The sequence below is a fragment of the Etheostoma spectabile genome, chromosome 24 (assembly GCF_008692095.1).
Source record: "Etheostoma spectabile isolate EspeVRDwgs_2016 chromosome 24, UIUC_Espe_1.0, whole genome shotgun sequence".
Taxonomy (NCBI): domain Eukaryota; kingdom Metazoa; phylum Chordata; class Actinopteri; order Perciformes; family Percidae; genus Etheostoma; species Etheostoma spectabile.
Window position 1 is genome coordinate 13,656,610 of NC_045756.1, and position 15,050 is coordinate 13,671,659.

The 15,050-nt window shown below is 43.1% G+C and overlaps 2 protein-coding genes across 4 annotated transcripts; both read left to right on the top strand.

Annotated features, from left to right (window-relative positions):
- Positions 1–448: 448 nt before the first annotated feature.
- Positions 449–6,085, top strand: LOC116673790 (RCC1 and BTB domain-containing protein 1). Of its 3 annotated transcripts, XM_032506054.1 has the most exons (14): positions 449–530; positions 634–663; positions 1,313–1,607; positions 1,995–2,145; positions 2,274–2,440; positions 3,003–3,161; positions 3,246–3,353; positions 3,441–3,583; positions 3,906–3,969; positions 4,502–4,628; positions 4,727–4,853; positions 4,975–5,126; positions 5,224–5,354; positions 5,878–6,085. In XM_032506054.1, exons 2-14 carry the CDS (start codon positions 647–649, stop codon positions 6,016–6,018), a joined length of 1,782 nt encoding a protein of 593 aa, XP_032361945.1. In that variant the 5' UTR covers positions 449–530; positions 634–646; the 3' UTR covers positions 6,019–6,085. The 3 variants fall into 3 exon arrangements, with proteins under 3 accessions (XP_032361945.1, XP_032361947.1, XP_032361948.1); XM_032506056.1 differs by lacking the exon at positions 634–663 and having other exon boundaries at positions 462–530; XM_032506057.1 differs by lacking the exons at positions 449–530; positions 634–663 and adding an exon at positions 547–564.
- Positions 6,086–8,965: 2,880 nt separating this feature from the next.
- Positions 8,966–14,266, top strand: cdadc1 (cytidine and dCMP deaminase domain containing 1). The gene is made up of 11 exons (XM_032506058.1): positions 8,966–9,223; positions 10,196–10,296; positions 10,428–10,605; positions 11,871–12,168; positions 12,250–12,456; positions 12,539–12,660; positions 12,786–12,835; positions 13,309–13,478; positions 13,580–13,769; positions 13,868–13,901; positions 13,984–14,266. The coding sequence occupies exons 1-11, from the start codon at positions 9,118–9,120 to the stop codon at positions 14,082–14,084; spliced, it is 1,557 nt and encodes a 518-aa protein (XP_032361949.1). The 5' UTR covers positions 8,966–9,117; the 3' UTR covers positions 14,085–14,266.
- The last annotated feature ends 784 nt before the right edge of the window (positions 14,267–15,050 follow it).

Genomic DNA, 15,050 nt, shown 5'->3' on the forward strand with positions numbered 1-15,050 from the left:
ATGGGCGTTGTGAAAAGAACAACATACATTAGGCCTAAAATTAAAATACTTGGTTGGCAGTTAACTACATGTTACATGAATGTTGCATGGAACTGACTGTCCATTTTAGGTGGAGAGAGAGGGAAAGGGGCTAATGTAATATGTAATCGTATGTAATATGTAAAAATGTCTTCGACCATATCCCCTTTTTGCGAACACGTGCTGTATAAATTTGCTTTAATGCTAACTTTGTCAAAACAAAATGTTTGTAACCATAACAATTGTTGCAAACCTGAGTTAATTATTTTCCCCGATGTACATCACACATGTTTTGGTTCAAGGATAATGCATTATGAACGGTTCTGACTATCTTACATATAATATGATAAGCCATTTAATAAGTAGGCCAGTGACCAGTGGGGGGCAGTAATACGCCCGCGCATAGTCTACTCTTCCGGAAATAAAGGAGACGAAAAACTGGCCAATCGATACAGGGTAAGCACAGACAGCTCTACTGTTGACACCACACCAGCGGGGAGACGTCCAGTCGGGTAACTTTGTGCCATTAATATACATATTGCAGACGTGGATGTTTTTACTGATGTTGATACTGTAGCTAATTAAATATACATCTCTGTCTGCTTCTTTTCTCAGTCGACTCGTTGTCATGGAGCGATGCTTTAGGTAGGAAGAACACATAATAAAACGCTTAACTAACGTTAGCTTCTCGTGTTTACAATGTGCTTATAAGTGCCAGTTAGCTTTCTGTGGTGTCTTATATAAATGGCTTAAATGACAGGATTTTATTACTCATAGCCTCGAAGGGAACAGCTGCGTTAGATAACAGTTTGAGCTCGCGGACAGTGCTCTATTATGTGTTTTGGCTAGCTCCGCTGGAGAGAGCGCGATGCCGAACTCCACTTAAACATTTAGCAATTTAAAGGTCCACGTACACGCTAGAAAGCCTTATAATATATCACTCAATTGCTTTTATAAGGCAATAACACATTGAATTGACAGACTTTGTGTTGAGAACGTGCGAACATTTAAGCCTTGCTATAATGTTGTGCTGCTCTTAAAGTAGAAGAGTTAGTTTTCTTAAGCTTCTGGTTCTCACATATGGCCAGAACCACTGACTTTATTTTTGCATGTAATTCTGAGCGCATGTGCTATGTCTGTCCAATCCGTGTTCAACTGGTTTAATTAACCCAGTCTGGTAATAACTATGTTGTTTTAACGTTGTTTTCTGTCATTAGACCCTTATTTAGGAGAGACGTTTTCTCTGCCTTGCTCCATTTATTCACAACTACCTCTCCTCTTGTCCTTCCTGAAGTGTCAGCAGAGATGGTTCTGGTCTTTGCTCCCCACCTCCTCCAGCATCACCTCCTCCTTGTCCTCACGTCCTCCATTCTCCTCGTCAGCCCCCTCCCATTCCTCCCTCCTTCTCCCCATCAGTCCTGACTACTCCTCCTCGACAAGGAAGGCTAAGTCTTGCGGGAGCCATGGTGGACGTCAGTAAGTGGCCCCTGTTCTCTCTGCTGAGCGCTGAGGAACTAGCCACAGTCCGACAGGCCTGTGTCTTTGGAACCTCTGCTAATGAAGCCATCTACATCACACATGGCAATGAGGTGAGGAGTGTGTGTGAGGCACCAGTATATCCTGCCTCTTTTGAAAGTCTTCAATTATATCAATTTAAAGCTTTAAAATAACCATCTCACTAAGTTCACCTCTGCTACAAAACACTGCAGGAAATGTTATTTTCATTCACCTTATGACTGAGAATGTCACCATATTACTATCACTAGACCCATATAACACCAGAAGCTGAAATGTTACACTAGTTGGTTGTAACACTTTATTGTTGTACCTACATATTTGTATTTATCACATTGTGTTCTTGGATTTCTCTATAACTTTTCTGTTCTTGGCAGTTTTATTTGATGTTTGGTTACTGGTACCAAAACCTGTGTGTGTGTGTGTGTGTGTGTGTGTGTGTGTGTGTGTGTTATTCCCAGGTATTTGTGATTGGTTTGAACAGCAGCAGCTGCCTTGGTACAGGAGACAGTCTGAGCACCGTTGTGCCAAAGAAACTGGACTTCCTGCAGGGAAAGAAGGTAGTTAGCCTGAGCTATGGAAGCGGGCCTCATGTCCTACTGACCACCGAGGGTAGGTACTTGCTTGTGTCATCTGGCCTGTATCTATGGCTTATTTCACAAAAATGTAATGAGCTTAGAATCTGGATTCATGAGCCCCTGACTCGTCTGATCTTGACCTGTTGTGTTTATTTATTGTAGATGGACAGCTGTTTGCTTGGGGGCACAATGGCTACAGTCAACTGGGGAATGGGAATACCAACCAGGGACTGTCACCGTTGCTGGTCACCGCCAACCTACAGAACAAGAAAGTGAGAGAAGTGGCGTGTGGCTCACATCACTCTATGGCCCTCTGTCATGATGGAGAGGTAAGTGTTATTCCCATAACTCTGTGGGAGTCCAACCTGCTACTTCTTTTTTTTTTAATGATTCATTTACAGCAATGATGAGTTTGTGTTAAATGTAATTGTTCACACCTAGGGGTTGAGATACATGTCACACTCCCTTCTTGTGAGTCAAGGATGGCATAGCGAGCAGTATCATTTCATTTCATTAAATATAATTTGACATTACGTTAACCATGAAACCGGAAGGGCATATTCACCTTACAGTTACATAGAGTATATGTTTGTTTCATGTTTAGTTTTAGATGGATCACTTGAAAACCATGACGTAGTCAACTCCTGCTCTGCTTGTTTCAGACTAAGCTGCTTATTTCTAACCCCAAAGTTAGACGGTGTAAAACGATTATATGTAAGAAGTTGTCTCAGGACCACTCAGGAAGTATGAAAATGGAATCCCATCAGTCTTAAATCCGGAAGCCATGTGGAAACATTACTGTATTGTAAATATGTCTTTCCGAATGCTACAACCTTTTAAATTTGACCGTGTTGCATCTCTGGTCCTGACCGGCCTTCCTTGCCCCTCCAGGTCTTTGCTTGGGGTTATAACAACTGTGGCCAGATCGGCTCCGGCTCCACGGCCAACCAGCCCTACCCCAGGAGAGTCACCGGCTGCCTGCAGGGGAAGACTGCTGTTGGCATCACATGTGGACAGACCTCCTCCATGGCTCTGATTGACAACGGAGAGGTTAACATGGCATTACATGAAGTCCTAATGATCCCATTAAGGAAATCTGAACTTTATACAGTAAAGTTGTTCATATTTATCTAGGTTTATGGCTGGGGCTACAATGGTAATGGACAGCTGGGCGTAGGAAACAATGGAAACCAGCTGACACCTTGTCGCCTTGCTGTACTACAAGGGCTGTGTATGCAACAGGTGAGCGGGTGTTGTGTGTGCCGAGGTTATTGGTCTCATACTAGTCTCTGTGCATGACTCCATCACAGATTATTCCCTGTATTCCAGATTGTATCAGGCTACAGCCACTGCCTGGCACTAACAGACGAAGGGCTGCTGTATTCCTGGGGAGCAAACACCTACGGTCAACTGGGAACTGGCAACAAGAACAACCACCTCAGCCCTGTACAAATCATGGCTGACAAAGAGAGGTAGGGGGAGAAGGAGGGGCTGATTCTTTTTTGTATTTTTTTGTATTCAGAGAATAGACAGGCACATTCTTCCCATCCTGTTGAGACTTCAACTTCCTGTTTCCTGTCCCCATTTCCTCCCTCTGTACCTCGGCTTCCCCTCCTGGTTTTAAGTAGTTGTCAGTGGGCATAAGGAACTCTTCATAGAATTGTTCCTTCATAAACAATGACTGTCCTGCCCTTTTTTTCTTGTTGTGGCTATAACACAATATTAAGTTTCCATGTGATTCTTTACTTAAAAATGAAAGCATGCCAATTTGTTACCACATCTCTCACTTAACAGGATTGTAGAGGTCGCAGCATGCCATTCAACACATACTTCAGCAGCCAAGACCCAAAGCGGGCAGGTATATATGAAATTAATTTAGTCTTCTATGGGACCATATGTATTTTGTTCATACATGAGTGGATTTGTGCAGTGTTATCCATTCTTGATAAGATTAAAGCTTATCCTAATCGCAGCCACCTTTAATACTATGTGCATATTTCATTTTTGGTGTGGCTTCATTTCCATATTATGGCTTGCTGTGTTTTTTCGTTGTAGTGTGATGTTGCTGTTGTGTGTGTCGTTGTGGTGTCCGTGTGTTAATCAGTGTTTTGTCCCAAGTTTTATTTAATGGGCCTATTCAGTCATTTGTTCCCTTGGTTTTGGAAGTTATTTCAGTTTTAGTCATAGCATCTGCCAAATAAGATGAATGTGTTTTTTTTCAGCTTAAATTCCCGCTCGTGCATATCTCGTCACACTCTATAGTACGATGGCGCTGTTCTCATCCTCATAAGTTAGTCCAGTAGCCATGCTAGAGGGACAGAACTGCCTCTGATTTGTGTTATACAATCATGATGTTTGTGATTTGGCTGCAAGTAACGTTTACCTCCCAGGTGTACATGTGGGGTCAGTGTCGGGGTCAGTCCATCGTCATTCCACACCTCACACACTTCAGCAACACTGACGACGTCTTCGCCTGCTTCGGCACACCCCCCGTCATGTGGAGGCTCATGTCTGTGGGTGAGAGAGAGATTATTTTTGCTAATGTAAATCTGTTTTTAAAGCATAACTTGAATAAGGGGATGAAGCTTGATTATTGTGTTCTGCGATATTTTCAGAGCATGATGGCTTCATGACTGTTGCGGAGGCTCTGAGGAAAGAGTTTGACAGTCCAGAAACGTCGGATCTGAAATTCAGCGTTGACGGGAAATGCATTCACGTTCACAAAGCCGTGCTGAAGATCAGGTGCGTGTAAGACATAACCAAAAAGTAACCATGATAAGTCAATGACAGTGTTTCTTTTTCCATACCCAGCCATACAGTATATACAGTGTAGATAAGGTCTTTTTTTTTTTTTTTGGAGTAGGTGTGAGCATTTCCGGTCCATGTTTCGGTCCCAATGGACGGAGGATCAGCAGGAGGTGATCGAGATCGGCCAGTTCTCCTACCCCGTCTACAGATCCTTCCTGCAGTTTCTCTACACAGACACCGTGGACCTTCCACCTGAGGACGCCATCGGTTAGCACACACACAGCTGTCAAATACTGTGTTTTCACCTTTGCATGTTTTTTCTATTTATTTCCTTCACCTGTGTGCATGTGTGTGTTGGCTGCAGGCCTGTTGGACCTGGCCACCTCTTACTGTGAAAACCGGCTGAAACGTCTGTGTCAGCAGATCATCAAGAGAGGCATCACTGTCGGAAACGCCTTCACCCTGCTCTCTGCCGCCATACGATACGACGCAGAGGTAAATTATACACTGCCGTCCTGTACACCACAATACTGAAATGCGTGGGTGTAATGATTCCCCCTACTTTTACAGTTTGATCATTTTTTCATGTACTTGACAATAAGTCTGAATTTCAAGCAACTGCATAAAATGGATAGGATTGGATCTGAATTTCTAGTAGTAGTAATAGTAATGATGTAAGAATCCATTACTGCACTCAACAAATTCTCTATCTCTACATACACTTTTTATAAATCACAGTAGCATTTCTCCTGGCAAGACAATGAGAAATTAGCCTCCCGTCTGGTAACCGCTGATTTAAAGTTCTACAGAATAAGGTGACACCCAGTGACCACAAAGTAAAGTACATGAGCAATAGTACATGCAACTCTATTCTAGAAAAGGCTCCCACACTGTACTGTGTTATACTACATGTTGTTGCCGTGGCGCTGTATTCCTGCTGTATTTTCATGTTATATGGTATAGATGATGACAATGTATATTCTAATCCTGTCTCATATCATTTGTCTTTTTTTTCTAGGACCTGGAAGTGTTTTGTTTTAGGTTTTGTGTAAACCATCTGACTCAGGTGACTCAGACTGGAGCCTTCTGGCAGGTGGATGGAGCCATGCTCAAGGAGTTTATCAGCAAAGCTAGCCGCTGCGGAGCCTTCAAGAACTAAGAAATGCCCTTATAAACTATATTCTGACCAAGTGGATGTGGTTGTGCTGCAACTGTAGCAGCAGAGCACTGCTTAAAAAAACAAAACATCGGGTCCGATCACATTCCTACAAGAAAGCTTTAAATATTTACTGTCACTTGTTTGGCACATAAGCAGCATCATTTACAAGATGGACTAGTATTGAAGCTGCATTATTGATGGATCTGGAGTCAGCACTTTGGCCAGTTCCTGTGGAGTCGCTCGACAAAGTCATGGCGCCTTTCTCTGTCGCACTGCGTTGTATTCCTGATGGGCTGAATGTATACTTTAACTAATTAGTTTTCTCTGCCATGTTCTGACATGTCTTCCTGTACTTCTGGGTAAGTTAATGTAATAAGTTATATATTATAAAACACTAGTTCAATTGTTAGGGATAACTGACTTAACACTGGCCGGGATATTAATACCATTGTTACTGAAACACATCTTTGAGTTACATTTGCTCTCCATTTTTATCATTTGCAGTCATTGGCCCTCCTTTATCAACCTACCGTAGAAACCAGCGTAGATATGAGCGCAGACATCCTCTTAGGACAGGCTTCACGTGGAATTCATGTCAATATCACGCTCCAATATATTCTCTGTTTTGAGGCCTCACCCCTGCTATTTACGGCCAGATGTAATCCGGCTAAGAAGGTAGAGGGTGGAGACTGAAACCCTGACATCTCAGTTTAATTTGCAGCAACGTGTGTCCTATGAATGCGGAATAGAAAGAGATCACTGTTGCCGTATTAAATCGGACTCCAGCTGACGTTTTACATCCTTGACATATGTATACTTAATAGTAATCTTATATTGCAATCTCCTACGCCTACGTGTAGGTGTACCTCTGTTTAAATAAACACGGTAGCAGAGTTTATGCAGTGTTATTTTAGGGTGGTGATCCCCCGTGCTGGACCACCACCCACACAGGCCTGACCCTGACAGCAGAGGGGCTGGAAAAACAAGCCGAAATATGTCGGTCAGTGGCAGTAGGAAATTGTTCACTTGTGGCCATTAACAACACTTTAAAAGACAAACGGGAACCTAAAGAATAAATAAAAATGGTGTACATTGTCAAGTTTCCTGTATTGAATATGATTGCTAAACCTAACACTATACCTTTTTAAAAGTGAGGAGTAATATCCTGTCTCCTTTGTATAGCCCCCCCCAGTCGGGGCTGTGCTGGACGCTGCTCTCTGGGCATCTAGCTCCATCCCTGTATTTATGGCTCCATCCCTACATCTATGGCGCCCTGTTCTCTTGCGTGATGTTGTGCAGAACCCCACAGGCTAAAACCATGTTGCAGACTAGTCTGCCGTGTATAGTAGGGTCCCCCCCCCCCCCCCCACGTTACGTTTCATAAATGAGGGCCGTTGTGTTTAGGAAGAAGCTCTTGCATGTCCAGGATCTACTGTATCATTGTTATGGGTCACTGGGTTGCTTACTGTAATTGTTCTCTTAGCTGGTGTTCTGTACGTTTTGGTAGTTCTAAACCAGTATGGGATGTGTGATGATTCGTTTTATTCTCAACTATGTTTCCTTTCCTGTGTTTTTTTTTGCCAGATGCTCTTTGGCACTTTTAAGAAACTCCATCTCTACAATTCTTCATACGCAGTAAAACAGTAATTTAAAAGGCTGTGAGGGGGAAGACTAGAAATATATGTTGCACTAGAGAGCAACAGTAAACACTGAGTCACTGTTCCGTTACCACTAATGTAAATTTATGTTGCAGACGCTTTATATTCCAATGATAATCTCATATTCCTTTTTAAACTCTCCCACGGAAACTGTTTAAATCTGCTTGTGTTTGCTAATGTTATTTGGGCAACACATCAAACTCAGGAAGACCAACTATATATTCCTTGATTTATGCTGTAAATACAGTAAAATGCACAAGACGCTGCAAGCTAAAGCAACATGAACACGTTGAGTGAGATGCTTTCTTTATATTCTGTTGGGTTTCTGACCAAAAAATGCCTGCATGTCCTAGTTTTTATTTTCTGTTGCATCATGGGTGTTGTAGGAAAGTGTTTAGAGTTATTATCCAGGTCAGCTGACCAATGAGATCAGTTTCTGTTTCTTGTTAGGTTTCTATTTCTTGGTGCACTGATGCTTGAAAGAGCCATGTCAGTTAGGTTTGAATGTAAGTTGGATCTCTATTTCTTATCTCTGTTTATTATGATTGCGCAGTGTTATTCAGGTTAGAAAACAATTACAAAGGCATTGGGGTTAGGTTGCTGTGGCAGGTGATGCTTTAGTAGAATGAGGAGCCGGTTTACAGTCTTGTTTCACAGGAAAGCAAACGATTATTTTGCCCACTGTATTAAGATTAAAGTATATTTTTATTGCGCTTTTACAGACCAGTGTATAGAACTGCTGGTAATTTGGTTTCATATCCACTTGGAGCACAATGGTTTACCTGGACGTGATCAGCATTACTATATTGGGGTTTGCATCACTCTTTTTTTTCTGTTACATAACTGACATTTTTTTTGTACATTTAGTTACGGAATTATATGTTTCTCTGAAGAAATAAATAACTCAAACGCTGCTTTGCTTCCATATAATGTATATTTTGCACTAATTTATCTTATCTCTCTTATTGTCTCTTATTAGTTTATTTGTTGAGTGCATATGGGATTAGACTTTAAAATCATCAGTTTCTTATCATTGCCGTGATTCTTTGCATTTTGTGTAGTGAACGCTTCACTCTTCATAGGGTATTATATGTCATAATGTGCTGCCACCTAGTGGAGACAATTAATATATAACAAACCACTCATTGTTCAGCCCTCTTCGTTACGTCAGAGGTTATTGCGGAAGTAATCATAACCCGAAACTGTTATCAGGCAAACGTCCGCGAGCCGGTGGGAACTGCTTTTATTTGTTTCTCATGCAGATGAACTCTTTTGGTTCGGCCGTAAGGCTTTTATTTTGAAGCAGATTAGGAAGTAGCAAATAGTAAACACCTGTGTTGCCACAGGTGAACACTACTGCCGCTTAAACGCTTCTCATCTTTTTAGTTGCACTTCACTGGAAACCTGGACAGGATATTATTTCACTGACTGGAGGACTGAAATGGAGGAAAGCGAGATAAGGAGCCGAGCCGATCCGGGCCAGTCCATGCCAGGTCGAGGGACAAGAGACAGTATGACCCAGACTGAAAGCAGAATAGGCCTACAAGGTGAGCCAACTGGAGGACGAGTTCATGTTGGCTTAGATGCGTCTGTCAGGGGTCATAGAGCCGCGGCTTTATGAGAGAGACCAAGGCAGCCTATCGGCACCTGCGACGTTTGACAGAGTAAATGAAAGCAGTGTGTGTCAATATGAATATGATTATCTCAAAGGAAATTACCATATGGTAATAAACTTCATATTATAACGTTACGTGTGCTAGCTCTTTTGCTCTCAGACTAGTCAAGCTGAATGAGTCCAATGTTTCTATAATGGAGTACTTCAGGGACATTGTAAAATGCATAACAGATTGTGTTATGATCCAGATAGATAGATAGATGGATAGATATTTATTGATCCCAAAAAAATGGGGAAATGATGGTGTTACAGCAGCAAAATCAGTCACACAGCACAGAATATAAATATAAATGGAAAAACTAGGATACAATATACAGTACATACATACAGCATACATGAAATAATAATAATAGGTATAAAATATAAGAACAGTATTTGAATATATGCAGGATGGGAATGCAAAATGTGCAACTGCTTAAATAGTATGCTAAAATGTAAAAAAATAAACCAATTGTGCGGGTTGCACTTAGTGCAGTAGTGTGGTGTTTCAGATCCAGTCTTAAAAAAAAAAAAAAAAACTTACTACACCAAGCAATTACAATTCAGTTACTTCATCTGTTCTGAGAAATGGAGTCAACCCTAAATTGCAGTAGCGCTATGGGTATAGTCATTTTTGGTGGTAAATGTGCAACCAAGATGTTAGATGCACGGCCATGACAACAAGCAAGGGTTTTTCCGAATAATAAAATAATGGGATAGAGCCTGCTTTTGCTGCTCTAACTTTATTTGACATCAGCCTGAGGCGACTTTGAACCCCCACTCTCCTTCACATATGCACCAGCCAGTCGAATTACACCTGCACAAGCCAAGCAAGGACAGGATCTTTTTCTTGTCCCTCTTGCAGGTCATGGCCCCAGGCTATCAAAGGCAAACCTGTTTACATTGTTGAGTTTATGGATGGAGCAGTTCCCACAGGAGCAATGTCAAGAGGACCACCACAGTGAGGTTGGTGTAAAAACCCACAGAGACACCCTCTAGAGTAAAATGGAACGTTTGGGGTCAAATCTACACTACAGTGAGTTATAGCAACACCCCAGCATAATCACTGTTGAGTCATAAAATGTGCTGTGTTCCAGATCCGCGGGATGGGTCTGGTGGTGGTGCGGGACAGTAAGGTGGTGGGACTCCACTGTTCAGGACCTGAGCTCCACGCAGGACAGGCAGCCATTATCCACCATGGCGCCTGCCTGGCTGACTGTCAGATGTACTTTTCTAGGAGACCCTGTTCCACCTGCCTCAAAATGATCCTCAACGGTGAGGAGAGAGGGAAGGACTTTAGATACTAGACTGTATACAAAGAGGTTGCAAAATTAAAGATATATAATATAAATATAGCCTAAATAAACCACCAAGCTGAGGCCACTTGTGGAGAGGCAGACTACACTCGGGAGGGTCCTGGGGTGCCACCTCTACCCCCCCTTAGGTGCAACACAGCAAACTTCACAGGAAAGTGGTGCAGTCTATAATGTGTCCCAGTGCACTTAATCACATGCAGAAAAGTGAATGGATTCACCACAGGTGCCTAGCCCACCCTGTTCTGGAAGAAACCAAATACAAATCAGAAACAAATTTACATAATATAAGGCAACCCAGTTGGCTAAACAAATTCCAAATACAACCACAAAAGCCAAAAAATAAAGGGGAAAGGACAATACAAATCAAAAGTAAGACTAAATAAACACATGTTAAAGAAGAAGTAAACAAGCTAGGACAAAACCAAGGGGAGAAGAATAGGAAAAGGGGCAAAAAAAAGAGGAAAACAGCAGCAGTCTGCAAGCAGGAGGAACCTGGAATGGAGGGGTGGAAATACAATTAGCCAAGCTCAGCCTTACTGTGTATTAAAAATATATTTAAAATCGTGAACCTGCTCACCACCTCTGAGTTAAGGAACAAAATCCCCGGTCACAGGGCAGGAGGGGCAACATGGGTTTCCCTGCAGTGCTTAACACAGAAGGTGATCAACTACAGTCGACTGTTTAATGTAGAAATGTACAATTGTTGCACATGCCTGGGGCGACAAACACCAACCAAAACCACAGCAGGGACAGATCAGGACGCAGAGGGAGAGCAAAGGAACACAGGGGTCATATATATCCTAGCCCTAATGAGGGGGCCAGGGGAGGGGTTAAGTCAAGGCTGCTTTAACATGATTATATAATTACTTTCACTTAGGGGAGCATTCCCCACCACACACGCTTCTAAGGTCTTAGTGACTACTAGCTAGTTTCAAAGTGAGTTACTAAATGAGGTGTTATCATTTTGTGTCAATGTATAAACCCCATCCTGCTTCCTTTCCCAACCCACTTGTTACATAACCTGTCTTTTATAGTGGATGTTAAAGGTGCAGTTGTCCAGATGCTGTCCCGCTGTTGTAAATTGCAGGATATTACATCAGCAGTCATACTGACCTATTAGAAATGAGCACTGAGCCGAACTTTGGAACGCTTGGCTCCACCTCCGCTGGGAAAAATGGAACAGTAATTGGAAACAAATACCTGACGCCGTTTTCTCCTCTCTAGCCGGAGTCAGTCAGATCTCCTTCTGGCCCGGAGACCCTGAGGTCAGCATGCTGAGGTCCACCTCTGCAAAGCACCCGAGCTCCTACAGTCCACCTGAGTCCATCACAGAGGACGCTGCGCTGGACGCCATGGCTGCGGAGAAGCTGAAATCCAACAGTCGTTCTCACGTGTGCGTGTCGCTGCGGCCGCTGGCGCCCGGCCTGGCGCAGTTTGTTGACGAGACGTCCAGAGAGTGTGATTTCATAGAGAGAATGATTGACGATGAACCGGGGCTGAACACAGATAAACTCTTCTACAGGTACTGTACTGTACCTACCTACCTTTTGCATTACAGTTCCAGTGGTGTTGCATATAAATTGGAGAAATTCCTGCTTTCCAGAGAGCGCACGAGGCTCCTGAAGGATTTCTCCAGACATCTCCTGGTCAGGACGTCTCGGCAGCACCGGGAGATTCTGACCCACATGGGTCTGGAGAACTTCTGTGTGGAGCCGTACTTCTCCAACCTGAGACACAACATGAGGGAGCTGGTGGAGGTTCTGGCTGCTGTGGCTGCAGCGGTGCCACTGCAACACTACGGCTTCTACAGGTGAGAAACACTCACAGTTCTTCACTTGTTTGCCAATCACAGCTGTTGATTGGTTGTTGATTGTGTTGTTAATGCAACTCAGGGAACAGCATTCAACCTCTGAGCCAGCAACAGCCAGCTCAGTGCCCCCGCATCACGAGGAACTATCCCAAGAAGTGGCTCGCCATTGCATCATCCAGGCCAGGCTGCTGGCATATAGAACAGGTTGGTCTTGGTTTTTCTGTTTGTCGCACACATATCCTGTTTCGGGTCGGACTGGACTAAAAGACAAGCGTTCCTGTCAGTTTGTCACCAGCTTCTGACATGCAAAACTGTCATTTTCATTCCAGAGGACCCTAAGGTGGGTGTGGGTGCTGTCATCTGGGCCAAGGGACCGTCGGTGAGCTCACCTTTCTTCCCGTTGCTTTGATTTGGCTGTTTTACAGCCTGGCTAGCTATTTTCCACTGGTTTCCTGTATCTATGCTAAGCCAAGCTAACGGCTCCCAGCTGTACCTTTCGTATTTAGCGTACAGACGTGATAGTGGTATCAATCTTCTCATCTAAATCTTGGAATGGAAGAAAATCATTTCCCAAAATGTCTAACTGATCATTCAACCTGTGATAGAAGGAACTAATAATATTAATGATGGTTCCATTTCATATAGTGAGTCAGCATGCACAATACCAGAGCCCTGGCATTGGCTCAAAGAAGTAGAATGCTGAAATAATTGGTAATGTTATTTATCATAACGTTATCATTAATTTTCATTGCAAATACAATCTCAACCGCCCCTGGTAATGTTAATATACTAATACATTTTTTTCTTCTTCTTCATATTATGAATTCAACTTGAACTGCTCTCTTGTCCCAGGCTGGCATGGATGGGACTGGGTGTCTGTACCTGGTGGGTTGCGGGTACAACGCTTACCCAGCAGGGTCAAAGTACGCAGAATACCCCCAGATGGACAACAAGCAGGAGGACCGGCAGAGACGCAAATACAGATACATTGTCCACGCAGAGCAGAACGCCCTCACCTTCAGGTCAGAACAGGAGGGAGACAATGATCTGTGTGTGTACTAGTCCTAACACGCCGCCCTCTTCCAACCAGTGTCTGACCCAAGTGTTCCTCCTGATGCTTTAGGACTCGACACATCAAACCGGAGGACTCCACCATGCTCTTTGTAACTAAATGTCCATGCGATGAGTGCGTCCCTTTGATCCGAGGAGCTGGCATCACACACATCTACACCACCGACCAGGACAGGGACAAGGACAAGGGAGACATCTCCTACCTGAGGTTCAGCAGCCTGAAGAACATCAGCAAGTTCATCGTGAGTACACAGAGCCATGAGCTGTTTGATGTCTTGCTGATGGTGCAGATTAGGAAAGTAGAAAGGAGTGACCTCATTTTGTTATCATGTCTTCACAGTGGCAGAGGAGCCCAACCTCTCCTCACCATGCCAGTAAGCCCCACCTTGTTTTCTTGACGTCTTTGACTGGGCCTTCAGTGTCTCGTAGTGTAACGGCAGTGTCTTTCTGTTCCAGATGGTCATGTCGGGAAGCACAGCAGGCAGGCTGAAGAGGAGAGCCCCAGCAACAAGAAGCTGTGCACCAACAAATCCCACGACTCCCCGGCTGTCAGCTGAACACCAGCCGCGATTGGATGGAAGGACGGACGGACGGATAAATGGATGTACCAAAAACTACGGAATCATGGTTTTTAGCTCTTGTGCCGCAGATTTGATATTTTATGGCTGCATCAACACAGCTAGAACTGGGAGAAATCTGAAGATCGAATCTGTGGCACACATACATTTGCGCTATTTATTTGCACTTTTAGAAATACCGATCATCGGTCAGTCTGTATGTCATCAGGACATGGACATCGACATAATTCCTTTGTCCCTCTGTAAAATCTGCTGCTGCATGTTTATGCTTTACACTACGCTGAGTGATAGGCGGGTGGGCGGATGGATGTATGGATGGATGAGGTAAAAAAAAAAAAAGGTGATACCCCCCAAAAATAATATATTTTAAATAGTAATATAAACTGTGGCAGGGGGATTTGTTTATGCCATTTTCTTTTTTATATATTAAGTGGTGAATAGTTTATTTAAATGAAGTAATGGTTGTTTGGATATACATATACAATATGTCTATGTATGTATGCACAGGTTACCATGGGTGTAGCCCATTCTCCAGGATGTGGACTTGAAGGTTTAAGAGAACTGCAGATGGCACGCATCACTGCAGCATCTCTCCATGAATCGTAAATCAAATGGCCGTTGCTGTGAGAATATTTCACTCACGTTTAAATCACAGTTATACTACAAATGTATTAATACATTAAGTAGCTCTAAGAAGGAAGGAACTTGATTACACAGCTTTAGTCTGGTGTCATTATTTAGATTTATTAATGACGAATTATGTTGAAGTCAAGCTTTACTGTCTTTTTTTTTTGTCTGTTGGTACAAGGACACGCCGGCCCACCGTTGGTTTGAATCATCCAGAATAACATCATGTGCTTTAGTGTTACTAGATGATCTCTTAAGGCTGACGGGCAGAGATAAATACATACTAAATGAAAATAAAGCCGTTATTGAGATTACTTT